This window comes from Parasteatoda tepidariorum, chromosome 8 (assembly GCF_043381705.1).
Source record: "Parasteatoda tepidariorum isolate YZ-2023 chromosome 8, CAS_Ptep_4.0, whole genome shotgun sequence".
NCBI lineage: Eukaryota > Metazoa > Arthropoda > Arachnida > Araneae > Theridiidae > Parasteatoda > Parasteatoda tepidariorum.
The window spans coordinates 61,740,800-61,754,243 of NC_092211.1; the positions used below are offsets into that span (position 1 = coordinate 61,740,800).

General features: G+C 27.7%; 3 protein-coding genes across 3 annotated transcripts in view; 1 reads left to right on the top strand and 2 right to left on the bottom strand.

The window, feature by feature from the left end:
* Nucleotides 1-5,701, bottom strand: part of LOC107449562 (U2 small nuclear riboprotein auxiliary factor 38) — an 11,126-nt gene extending 5,425 nt beyond the window's left edge. The window contains exons 1-5 of the mRNA XM_016065121.2: nucleotides 5,563-5,701; nucleotides 3,997-4,084; nucleotides 3,838-3,913; nucleotides 2,408-2,487; nucleotides 2,000-2,071 (exon numbers count right to left, since the gene is read on the bottom strand). Coding sequence (XP_015920607.1) covers nucleotides 2,000-2,071; nucleotides 2,408-2,487; nucleotides 3,838-3,913; nucleotides 3,997-4,084; nucleotides 5,563-5,606 — 360 coding nt within the window. The 5' untranslated portion in view covers nucleotides 5,607-5,701. The remainder of the gene's footprint in view (nucleotides 1-1,999; nucleotides 2,072-2,407; nucleotides 2,488-3,837; nucleotides 3,914-3,996; nucleotides 4,085-5,562) is intronic.
* A 159-nt stretch (nucleotides 5,702-5,860) lies between these two features.
* On the top strand, nucleotides 5,861-7,448 carry LOC107449553 (3-hydroxyisobutyrate dehydrogenase, mitochondrial). The gene has a single exon (XM_016065113.3). It carries the CDS (start codon nucleotides 6,049-6,051, stop codon nucleotides 7,075-7,077), a length of 1,029 nt encoding a protein of 342 aa, XP_015920599.1. The 5' UTR covers nucleotides 5,861-6,048; the 3' UTR covers nucleotides 7,078-7,448.
* Nucleotides 7,449-9,018: 1,570 nt separating this feature from the next.
* LOC107449443 (DNA-binding protein Ets97D) overlaps nucleotides 9,019-13,444 on the bottom strand; it is a 21,656-nt gene continuing 17,230 nt past the window's right edge. The window contains exon 12 of the mRNA XM_071183909.1: nucleotides 9,019-11,585. Within this exon, the coding sequence (XP_071040010.1) occupies nucleotides 11,418-11,585 (168 nt within the window). The 3' untranslated portion in view covers nucleotides 9,019-11,417. The remainder of the gene's footprint in view (nucleotides 11,586-13,444) is intronic.

The window sequence follows — 13,444 nt, forward strand, 5'->3', positions numbered from 1 at the left end:
TACGACGGCGATCACGAAGTTAATCCCATTGAAAATAATCTACAAGAAACGATTTCAAATCGCGAAGGTGCGAAAACGAACATGTGATATAACGATATAAGGTCTCAAAAGTGATTCTGATTCTACCGCTCATCAGTCAAGGCCGTCTCAACATAACGAAACAATATCGTCTTCCACAGCGCGAGTTGGCATCGGAACGTAAGAGAAAGTCCTTGCGTGTATCGCTATATCGTCTTCTTCACCCGACGCCTTAAATCAGATTTCTGATGCATCGCTTGGAATGAAAGTTGCTGTATCGGTTTGCCGATATAGGCGTTAAATCGATATGTCGCGATATATCGATTTATAGCCCAGTCCTAGTTACAACTCTAGGCTAATTTTACTTGTTACAGTTAAGTTTTTGTTAAAAAATAAATAAATAAATAAAAAGACTTTTGTAAGAATAGAGGGAGAAAAAATAAATAAAACAAGATTGCCAATGAAACAAGAAAAATATAACCCTCAAATTAATGCAAGACCACATCATTCTGTTTGATTTAGTCTCAACAAACTGACAATTTAAAAAAAAAAAAAAACTAAGATAGCTCTTGGAAACACTTCAAAATAATTTTTGACTATGAAGGATTGATGGGAAACATCACATCTTTTAACTTGTTCTGATAATGAATTTGACATTTAACCGAATCTATTTAAAAATACAGTTGCCTCTCTTTAACTTGAACAACTAACACAAAAAATTTCCCAACCATAATAATGTTAAAATTTAGATTTTAATCCAAAATCTTATCAGAAAATTTTGGTTAACTAAAAGTTTGATCTTGCAGAAAACTACTGCTTTCCACATTTAAAATAATTCTCAAGAGAACAATTAATATTAATATCATTTTAAAAACATAAAATTAATCCAATTTAGTGAGTTTATTATTGGTCTAGCTGTTTTAATTTTATTTATGTCGATTGTGTAAATAAAGTGTAGGAGTCAGGGTAGTAAGGTGAGAAACTAAAGATTATGTCTTAACATCTAAATTTTTTTATTATAACATATCTGAAAAATTTAATGAGCAATATAAAGTTCTAATAATTGTTTTTCTTTTTCTCATTTTTGGGTGGAATAAAGTAATTGTTTTTAGTTTCAATTTAATTCCAAAATGCAAATTAGCTATTAAATTAAGTGCTATCAGTTAAAAATATTCTTGAAACCCATTGGTAACAGATATATAAATTAAATAATTATATAGTGATATTTAATCAAACTAACACAAAACACCAGAACATTAATGTAAAAACTTCTTCAGTTTAATTGGTTCTATGTAGTTGAATTATTTTTAATTTCAAAGTAGAATTTTCTGACAAACTTAAATATTTGTTTTAAAAAATTAATATTTTAAAAAGCACCAAATTTTCTTCAATCAAACACCTGGGAAAATCGGTAGGAAAAATATTCTGAAAATATTGAATTTTATTAAATTACAAAGAATCAAAAGCCAAACAGGATAACAATTGAAAATAGTGTCTTTTATACCTGGGTAAAACAGTTGTTTTCTCATGTATGAACCATTTCATTAACGACAGAACAGGGTTTCTTTGGTTCACTATTAATTATAAAAAAATTAGTAATGAAGAATTATATAACTAAAAACCTAAACTGGGAGAGAAAAATAACCACATTTTTTTGATGAAAGAAATCCATTTAAATTATTTTATGTAATCGGATAGACTGATAAATTTAAAAATTATTTAAAATCAAATATTGCTATGACAAAGTTGCTTTAAAATTCTAATAGATCTCAGACAATATAAGAAAAATTTCTACAATTAGTACACATAAATCTATTGCAGTTATTGAAATAAATCAAAAGAGAATTATACAAGATTATAATTAAATAAGAATGGAAATGAGTTATATTTTCTTATGAAAATTCAACATGTGTTCAAGTGATAAATTCTTCATAAATATTTCACAAAAGAAACAAAACAATCCATTATTTGTATACATTACCTTGACATACACATTTCCAACTAAATGATCCCCAAGGTTATCACAAACATTCATTTCTTCAATTTCTCCATACTATATTAAAAAAAAAAAAAAAAAAAAATGAANTAAAAAAAAAAAAAAAAAAAAACATTAATAAAAACACTTCATAAAATTACAGACACACGTAAAGACATTTTTTTAAACAATATCATACACCAAAGAAAATTTTAAAAAAAAATTTTAAATCTATGAATAAATTTCAATTAAAATACATTGAAAGTTCACAGACAAAATAATTTATCAGTTTCATTGCCCAAAATTAAAAAAAAAATTTTTTGGGGTGAAAAAAAATTTCTAACACCAAAATTAGGTAAGCATTTTGAGTAAAATATTCTAAACATCAGTGATATTTGTGAAAGTTATAACTACCTTATCTTCCAATTCAACAAAGACATCTTCAAAAAAATTATCAAAATGTTCTTGAACTTCTTCTTCTGATAAATTAGTCACTAAAATATTAAAAAATAAACATCTTACAGTTGTAAGTAATACTCAATTTGAATAAATTTCATACATTTGCAACAATTTGTAATCCTTCTGAGTTTATTCCAAAAAAAAAAAAGTTTCAAACTGGACATGCTTGCACTGTGAAAATTAACAGATCACTCAATAGGTCTCAGGTTTTACTAATATTCTTAGAAATTAAGAGTTTATTTGTCAACATACTCCCCCTCAAGAGTGATACATTCACTCCAACGCTCCTTAACTTATCAATGCATTTTTTGTAGAACTATTTGTCTGCGCTTCACAAAATACACAAAAATTTTAATAATAACTTCTACATTTGAGTCAAATTTCTTTCCCTGGAGCATGTTTTTGAGGTCGGCAAAGAGCCACTAGAAAGCAAATTTGGACAATAAGGTGGACGGGGAAGTGAGTCACATACTGATGTTAGAAATCATTCTTATCTTGCTTTATCAGGAGTTAAACAGTGTTCTGAATGGTCGATATGATATCCCTTCTGGTTTGGTGAGAGTTAATGCAACACCCATTGCGAAAGCAACTTGTGCAGAATAACATTTTCTTGTAAGATTGTAAATACACTACATTTGATAGCTTTAAGGTAGCAGTTATCTCATGCAAATTCACCTTATGGTTTTTCAAAACTATTTTATGAACTTTTTTTTAAAACTGATTTTGGACAACCACAGTATTCAGCATGATCAGTGTCTTCACTATGCCATTTATATTCAGCATACCAGTCAATAATAGTTGACTTCCCTGGTACAGAGTCCCCATAATGCTTATCAAGCCACTGTTCTGCTTCTATAATATTTCAACTTATCAAAAAACAATGCTTAATGAACATATGAAATTCTTTTGTATCCATTGTTTTAAAAATTAATAAGCTAGTGTCACTTAAAGCACTTCTAACCTCTAAAGAGATAATCAGAAATTTTGACTGTTACTGCTTGAGAAATCTTACTATCTAAAAATCGTATGGTTCTGTTAGCAGTAGTGCCATCTATGTGTCAGACCAAGAGACTTATTGAGTGGCGTGTTAAATTATACATGAAATAAGGTAACACGGCAAATACAAAAATCATGCTTAATCGGCAAAATAATTATAAAATTTTTTAACAAAAACCTTGTTCATAATTTAAAGACAGAAAATTGCATGATGAAATTACCCTTTGTCATGCAAGCAAAAAATCAGTATTTTTTACTTATAAAGGATAGATATACATACTTACTGATATACATACACCCATTTAGCACAGCTCAAATTAATTCAATAATAATGGAACAATGCGAAAGCTACAGACAGATAATTTGCATCATCAGAAGTAAATACTTACAAAACTTGCAATGTGATCCATCAGCTGACTGAGCTGAATTTTGTGGGTTATGATACAAGTTCTGGAGAAGTACAGTCTACATAAAAAGAAAATAAATTTTAATTAATTTTTTAATGCGTGTAATTTTAAATTATAAGGTGAAATATTTTTATTTTTTACCTGGCTAAAAGTTGGCTTATTGTGGATTCTTGAGCATCTATCTCCGTGACGACAAGCTCCAATTTTAAAGTAGAAGGAACAATTGACTCTAGACAAAGCAAATGAAATGAAATTAAAAGATAATTCAGAAGTAATACTTCAGAAGAAATTTAGTAACATACAAAGGTCACTAATATGCATCCAGGTGCTTATTTCATACACCAGATTCAGATTCCAGATTCTAACCAGAAGTAAAAATACTCCTTATTAACCTTTCATCAATTTAGTAAGCTTTTTCTTTTCTTTTTTAAATTTTTTTCTTTCATTTGTTCCATGAATATCATAATATAACCCATATTTTGGACTACAGCCTTGTATTTTAATTTACCTCTGAAAAATTTCCAGAAGAGTGTATTTTCTAAAAAATCATTTTTGTGTAACAATGCTTATAGTTTTAATTGTAATAATTAGAGAAAAATTTTATAACTCAAAAGACTGAATCTTACACCTAAAATAATTGATTTTGTATAGTATTTCTAATAAAATATGTCGTTGTGCAAGCAAATAAAAAATTCTACATGTTCAATGAACAACATATATAAAATTTTATGCTTAAAAACTCAGGGTGCTCTCTAAGAACCAAAGCTAGTGGAGCAAATTCTCAATCTTTAAGCCACTTCGCTATCATTTTTACACTAAAACTTGAAAAAAGGTCAGATTAACGGGAAAAATTAAAACATTTTAGATAGGGGATATTCATAGCAATAGTGTCAGACTTAAATATCTCCCAAGTATTAAAATAAACTAATTGAATTTTAACTCATTGAGAAGTCTTAAATTGATACCTTTTATTATTATTATTATGTCATTTAACAAAAATATTTCAAATTAAAAAAAATAATGATTCATCAGAGTAGTTGAGATTATCAAACAGGATTGTTCAAAAATTCTTCAAAAGGCACTCAATTCATTTCTACACAATCACAAATTTGACTCTTTTAAAAAATGAAAACATGTTATAACAATAATCAACTGTGCTTTTATTTATTTACATGTTTCTGTGAAAAATATGATTCAACATTTAGCATAATTTAGATTATCACAATTTTTAAAAAAAAAAAAAAAAAAAAAATCAACAGGAAAAAATACATTTAAATGTTCGAAATTTTAATACTTTGAAATTGGTCGAGAACGAGGAGCTATCTACATTCTTTAACTTTAAAAATTGTTACCACTGGATTATTATCACTAAAATATGTTTTACTTTACCGGCGCTAAAGAATAAATTAGAATAATATAAATAACGAGCTAGTAGGAGCTTAATCTAAAATTCAAAAACATATAAAGTGATATTGTATATGAAATTATTACAGCAGTAATTCGAATTCTTCACTCAATGCTTAAATAATATTTATTAAATGATAATTAACTATCATGAAGTTACTATATTTGAATAACTAGCTTTAACTATGTTTTCCTCAGTTTAAGAATTTTAAATCTTAATTCCACGTATCGAAAAGGAAATAAAGCATTAATTACTAAAATTAAAACAAACAGAAGGAATAATTAAAATAATAAATAACATACTTATCTTTTTCTGTGCCGAAAATTGAAGCCAAGTATTCAGCCATTTTCTGTGTTTAGGTTTAGCAATTCGATTACGATTCGAAATCTCACTCGGAAGATTTTTATCTCATCAACGCTTGGTCTTAATTTTGTCGCTATGAACCTCTTTTTTATTTTATACAGAAAAACCATGTTCAGTGATTATTCTTAATTTATAAAGATTTCTGTCCGTTTGCAATAAATATAATTCAGCAGATTAATTTTATTTAAAGACGAAACCAGAATGAATTGCAAATATACTCGTCGCCTTCATTCAAACCAAATAGTATCATTAGTGAGAAAAGAGACTATTCAAATGAATGAACATAAACAATCAGTTAAAATGTCATCAGCTCGTTAAGCAATGATTTAAATTATCTGATTTCTTCCTTGTTTCTTTGTAGCATTAATTTGTCTTTGATTATTATTAAAAATATTGCAAAGATTTCATCAAATATAGGCTATATAATGTCAGTTTTACGATTTATCCGTAAAGAAAGCTTTTTGTTAACAAATATAAGTCGTGAATATGGTCGCCCTAAATTAAGTAAACGAACACTAACAACTGCTAAACATAGTTTCCAAGCTTTTACTCTTGGTTTTATTGGATTAGGTAATATGGGCCGAAATATGGCGAAAAACCTCCTCGACAAAGGACACCCTTTAATGGTATATGATGTTTATCCAGAAGCCATGACCGAACTAGCTGACAGTGGTGCGCAAATAACACAACATCCTGCTGACATGGCCGAGAGATGTGATCGAATCATTACTATGCTTCCTTCCAGTCCTCATGTTCAAGAAGTTTACACCGCCAAAAATGGAATCTTCCAATTAGTCAAACCTGGTACACTTTTAATTGACTGTAGTACCATCGATCCCACTGTAACGAAAGATCTTGCTATAATGGCTGAGAAAAGAGGTGCTACATTACTAGATGCACCTGTTTCAGGTGGTGTAAATGCTGCTAAAAATGGGTCACTAACTTTTATGGTTGGCGGCAACGACAAGGAAGTCGAAGCAATTAAACCCATACTTTTATGCATGGGTGAAAATGTGGTGCATTGCGGTAAGGTTGGTACTGGACAAGCTGCTAAAATATGCAATAACATGGCTTTAGCAATATCAATGATTGGTGTTTCTGAAGCAATGAATCTCGGTATTCGTCTTGGGCTGAATCCGAAAATGATGAGTAAAATTCTTAACATGTCTTCTGGTAGATGCTGGGCCAGTGAGGTATATAATCCTGTCCCTGGTGTTATGGAAAATGTGCCATCATCAAATAACTATGAAGGAGGATTTGGTACTGCTTTAATGGCTAAAGATTTGGGACTTGCTCAGTTGGCTGCTACAAAAACTTCTTCGCCTATCCCGTTAGGCTCTCTGGCTCATCAGATGTATAGAGTTGCATCAAATAGTGCTTTTTCCAAAAAAGACTTTTCATCCATTTTCTTGTTTTTACAGGAAGGGCAAGTATATGATCCTAAAAAAGAGTGATATTGAAATTACCTACTAATTATCCTGGATTCTTCTTTTTGTATTGTGCATCTAAGATTGTCATGATTTCATCTGAAGTTATATTAAAAGTAACTGATATTGAAATCTGTGCCGGTGCTCCAACAATGCCAAAATGTTTTGAATTTTTATATATTGTATGCGGGATTTCTTTTCTATTTTTATATATTCTTGTACTCACATTGTGCCTTTGGGATTGTTTTTTGTACCTTTATTACATGGTTTCATCTAAAATTATCCTAAATATAACTGATATTGATCTTATTTTATTACTCTAATGCTAAAAGTGTTATTAATTTTTGTATATTTTTTACTGTTATGTATTATATGAATTAAATTTTTATTTATTTGGAGTTATTTATTAAATTGCATTTAGGGACTATAAAATATCACCAAACAATTATTGATGTTTAATTAACTGTAGTAATAGCTACTTCTTATATTAGGGTATCAGAATATTTTAATAAAGGCACTGTGGTAAGATACTTTTAAAGCCCTCTCCAAATGTATACGAGACAAATTTTATATTCATTAGTTCAAAGATTTTTTAATCAATATTAAAATCAAATAACACAAATACTTAAATTTTTTTTGTGGAACTATCTTGGAGAAAGTGAGTTTTATAATGGGTACAAAAATTTTACGATTTGTGCATTTGCAATTGATTGCTCTAAAGTGCTCTATTTGAGTCATATCTTATATGAATGTAGTAAAAATTTGTGAGAAATGTGTATTTAATCAGAAAAGTAAATTTTTGAGGTTATTTCTATAACCTAAATTATTATCGACACTCATTGTCACATTTGAAGTGATCTCTTATAACATTAAAATAATTTTTTAATTCAATGAGATTATTTAACAAGATAAAAAATATTTATTTTTTGCTAACTGTACATCTTAAGTTTAAAATAATTTTTTTAATTTTATCTTTCCATTAAAGTTTTTTTTACACTTCATAGACAGAATAAAAGATTTTAGATTTTCAAAATATAACTTTTACAAAAAGTTAAAATAATAATTCAGTTAATTTGAATAAGTTTTTCCTTAGTGACCAATATAATTTTTTTTAATAAACAATCTGTCTTTAATAAGGAAATTGCATTATTGTAATAAAAGCACAATTAGCGTATTATAAAAGACGAAGCTTTTTCTGTATTATTTTTATATAATTTGAACAGCATTAATATTCAAAATACCATTACAATTTTATTTTTGTTGAAACAGATAAAGGCAATCTGTGCTTAAGTAATGGCTAGTTAAGTTAGATTGCTCACATGTGAAATTTATTCTGATCCAATTATGAAATCAAAATTTTATGTTAACGTCAATAATAAAAAAACGTCATTGGTTGTTTATTGACTTAATAAAAACATAGAGCTTCAATCTAATAAGTGAAGTCAGAACACTTCAATAGATGTCTGTTTGCTGCGATTTGAACTTCATCCCTTATTGAAGACAGAAGGTTCTCTTCTACGAAGTGTGAGACAAATCATGAGTTGAAATCTCTTATTCGCCAAGCTAAAAGTGGGAGATTTTTATGATTTTCCTCACCATGCTAAACAATGTATGAGTTCTAAGTCCTCCAATAAGGCCAGTTTGTCACAATGTTTGATCTAGAAAAACCCCTTGATTTCACAGCTGAGTTAAAAATTACATTGCTGTGAAGTTGAATATTAATAGCTAGCTGCAAATATGATATGAATCAGCTGATCCATACCAGTAATTAACAAAAAATAAATTAGCCATTTTTCATAACCCTAATCATGAATTTTCAAAGTATCCAGAAAATTTAGAAATATAAAATTTTCTAGTGGAAGTTCATGATGAAAATTTTTTATTCTCTTAAAAATAGAATGCAGAAGCATGCTAAATTTTGTGACTTTTTGTTAAAATTTTATTCAGAAATTATAAAAAAAATAACAATTTAGATTTGTTTGAAAATATTTATTTCATACATTTCAAAAGTCGATATCAACATCTTAAGATCTGTACAGTTGAAATATTTGTAGGTTAACAGTGAAAGTTATGAAGGGAAAATATAAATATCAGAGTAAATAATGAAAATATTTGCATATTTTTTTAACTAAAAGAAATCTAAATATACATGATAAAAATAAATGATCTATAAATAAGTAACTAATGATATAAAACAAGACAAAAACCTATAAAACTATTAAAGAGTTCAATTGTAAGGCATCATGCACAGTAAATTTATAAAAATTTACACATACACAATTCTATACTAGATAAATGATAATTTCTGGTTTTAAAGAAGCACTTATACAAGTTTAAAGTAAAATAAAAGTACTGATTAATGGAAGGGAAATAAAACACTGTAAAACATTTTAAATATGCATTTAATAAATTTAACTTGATAAAATATTAACAATGTCTAGTATCTATTTGAAACAAATAATAAAATGCCTCTTCTGTGACAAAACTATATCACAGTTCATGTAATATTTTGAAATATAATTGTCCACTTGTGAGAAAACAGAATTTAAATAAACATATATTATGGGTAAGGTAAGGGACACAGTGGAAAAAATTATTATTTTAAACGTGGGTAAAGATAATTTATAACAAAAGTTAAATTCCTTCTGCAATGTAAAATTTTTAATTTCTCCAAGATAATTAAATTTGCTTTATTAAAAATAGGTTATCACCCATGCTTGGACGTTGATTTTTTTACTATAAATATTTTACAATTGTTTCAATACAATACATTTATTTTAATACAATACATTTATTTTAATACAACGCATTTGTTCGAATATAATACATTTATTTGAATGTGATACATAGATTTTACATTTGCTTGAATGAAAATATACATATGCATTTCAAAATTGACAGTTGATAACAGAATATTAATGTTGAGGGGAAACAAATTGAGTTTCTGATTGATTTAGGACTGTGTCTAGGATTTGAGTCAAATTACCCAACATAATACAATGCAACAAGAAAAAAGTTGAGAGTTGAAAAACTCAATATGTAACCAAACTGTTTTATGGTTTAAAAAAATAATTTAACAAAGAGCAGAAATAAGTTTTTTTCTCATATTGTAATTAAAAACTCTGATTTGTTAAATAGAAGATAGAGCTACAGAAAGAATTGGCTTAGAATCAGTCGGTATATACATAAGTTAAAAGGGATTAGCGGTAGCAGAAATCTGATTATTTTCGATATCTACAAATAACTTGAAGGCTTTGTATTATTAAATGTATAATTGTAAAAATATATAGAAAAGTAGAATAAAACATGCATTCTGTATACTATATGCTACAAAATGAATACAATTAAAACAACTTCCTTATGTAACAAAAAGAAGAAAAAAACATAATAAATGAATGAATAAAAAAAATACACAAAAAAAACATCCTAATTTCTCTGAGCTTTTTTATTTTTTTAAACATAAGTTTTAACTATTGAGGGTGAAAATAAAGATCAGTGTATGAAGAATATGTACAGATAAGTCTAGGCTGATTAAGGTCTTATCACATGAATATTAGCGAACTCCTCTTATAAAATACTAAATTTACTATAATAAAATCTGGTGACATATGATTATGCTGAATTTTTACAAATGCAACAAAATGTATACAACTGAAAGAGATTTGACAAAATTTGCAATGATAAAAAGTGATAGACTTGACAAGAAAGAATATTCAATTTAAGTAATGAAAGCTTATAAGGAATTCAAGGTTTAAAAAATAAAATACATTTTATAGTTATTCAAAACCAAAAATAATAGAAAATCTTATAAAAGAGATCAACTACCTTTTAAAGTCACATTTTTTTGTTTAAACTACTTAAGGCCATTTTTTAAAGTTTTTCATTGTATTAAAGCTTTAAGATTTAAGACGTTCAAATATGGGCATTTATTCTTAGTAAAAATAATAAAAGACTTACTAAAAAACAGAACCCTTAATCCAATCCAATTTCTAAAGTCCCTTAATTTCTGGCACTTTTTGCCCCACTTTGGGAAGGATTTTTTAGTAACTGTTTTAAAAATGCAATTCAAATTCATTTTTTAAAAATAAAAAGAAACAAACTTAAATATTTGTTCATAATCAGTGATATTTCCAATACTTCCATCAACTCTAGTTATTACTTTTTACACAATTAAATATAAACGCTAATCTCTGTTCTAATTTGATTATACATAGTTTGAATAAGAAATTGGTTGTTACTGTAATAATAAAAAACCAAGTCAAGTTCATAAAACTAGAAGTTTTTACAAAGGCCAATTCAATTTTCTTGCAAAATAAACCTTCATTTGAAAAACTTGATAAATAAATTAAAAAAAGTGAAAGTTTGATTTAGGAAACATGATCTGTCTCAACAGTTTGATAAGTTAGGACAGTATGCGATGGAGTTTGACATTTTTCTTCACATTGTTTTACTAATCTATTTAATTCATAAGCATCATAACCCAGAAGACTTTTTAGATCACATACAAATTTGTACACAAACCTCTTTCCATGAACCTAAAAAAAAAAATAGAGTAAAATTAATTATTTAAGATTTTAAATTCTAATAAAAGCTCAATGTTGAGTATGACATATATTTATAGAATCTTGCAATTCCAACACTGCTCAAATGCTTTGGTTGTTTGATTTTCAAATTAACATTAATTACATAGAATGAAACATAAATTAATGCACACTATGGTTTTATTAAGAAAAGTTTAATTTTCAAAATGAACTTTTGGAATGCATAATATGAAAAAACATATATATATTTGTTTTTAAGACTATTCAATGAGCTTTGAAATAATTTAAAATAATCGATAAATTTTGTGTCAATATAAGTAAGATATCCATTAGAGTAACTTCTTAAAAACTTTTCAATTCTCTAATTTTTAGTAATTTCATAACTAGTAAATCATTCATGTTGTTTTAAATAAAACTACGATTTTTTTAAAAATTAAATAATAGAGAAACTGCAACAATGCAGAAAAAATCCAATGTGCAACAAAAACTATTCACATGCTTGATTTTTAAGGAAATTGAATAATTGAGTTTGCATATCACAAAACATTGCTTTGAAGCACACACGTTTTATAAAAAAAAAGAGGGAAAATATTAAAAAATCTATCATAACAGAAGCAATATTGATTTGAGATTTTTTTCCTAAATCTGAATCTTCCCCCCCCCCTTTCAATTCAGAATTTCCTATAACATTCCTTGAATAAGGAGTCAATGGTACATCCAAATTTCACTTAACATTCCTAGAATAAAGTGTCAATGGTACATCCAAATTTCCCCATAACATTCTTTGAATAAGAAGTCATGGTACATTTAAATTTCCCATAACATTTCTTGAGGAAGGTGTCAATGGTGCATCCAAATTTCCCGTAACATTCCTTGAATAAGGAGTCAATGGTACATCTAAATGTCTTTATTCTAAAGCAACTGAAATGTTGCATACTTCTTAAATATGAATCAAAAGTGTTTCTAAAGCACTAGGATTATTATAGCTCCCTCTCCTTTTTTTGGCTTCACGGTAAAACTTTGATGATGGTTGTTAAAAGGTAATTATATTGAATTGAAATCAAGCAATGCCTAGGGATAAATTATCAACAAATACCGATTTTCTTTGTCACTTTTAAAATATCAAAGTTTTAGAAAACAAAATTAAAATAATGTTAATGACAAAAGAGTCAAACCCCGCTATAGTGAACACCGTTTATAGTGAACTGCCGGATATAGTGAACGAAATGATCGGTCCCGTGCCTTGCTATACACGTAAAATGTTACTTTTTGTGGATATAGTGAACCAAAAAAGTGAGGAAGTTAGATATAACTTGTGATCTGCTTTTCTCAACTTTTTTCTGCTGTCTAATTTTTTTTCATGGACAGAAATTATTAATTACCTATTTTTCCATATGTTACAAACTGCAGATTTGGATAGTTTATATTCCCTGCAAATATCAACTTGATTGCATTCACTTTCAATTTTTCAGATTATGCCCATTTTATCATCAATGGAGAACGTTTTACGTTTACTGGTCGCCATAGTCAAATTTGAGACACTTGTTTGCAGACATTTTTTTAACTGAACTGAGAGCAAAAAGGAGTTGAAATGAGGTCCTTATCAACACATATTAGTGTCCAACCCTTTGACCAATAATGAGTAATTACTCATTCCCTCTGACAGAAAATGCATATTGATCCCACTGACACCTTACAGGTGCATCATCTGCCTGGGTTTGTTTAGGGATTGGAAAGTGAGATAAAAGAAGCAAACAAGAAAAAATGCTTATCACTACATTCCACTCTATAGATGGTTTTAAACATTGGTATATGTATTTATTTTGAAGTAGAAATTTCAAAATTATTCCAAA

Coding starts and splice junctions, on each gene's coding strand:
- LOC107449553 (XM_016065113.3), top strand. CDS start 6,049: ATGTCAGTTTTACGATTTATCCGTAAAGAAAGCTTTTTGTTAACAAAT.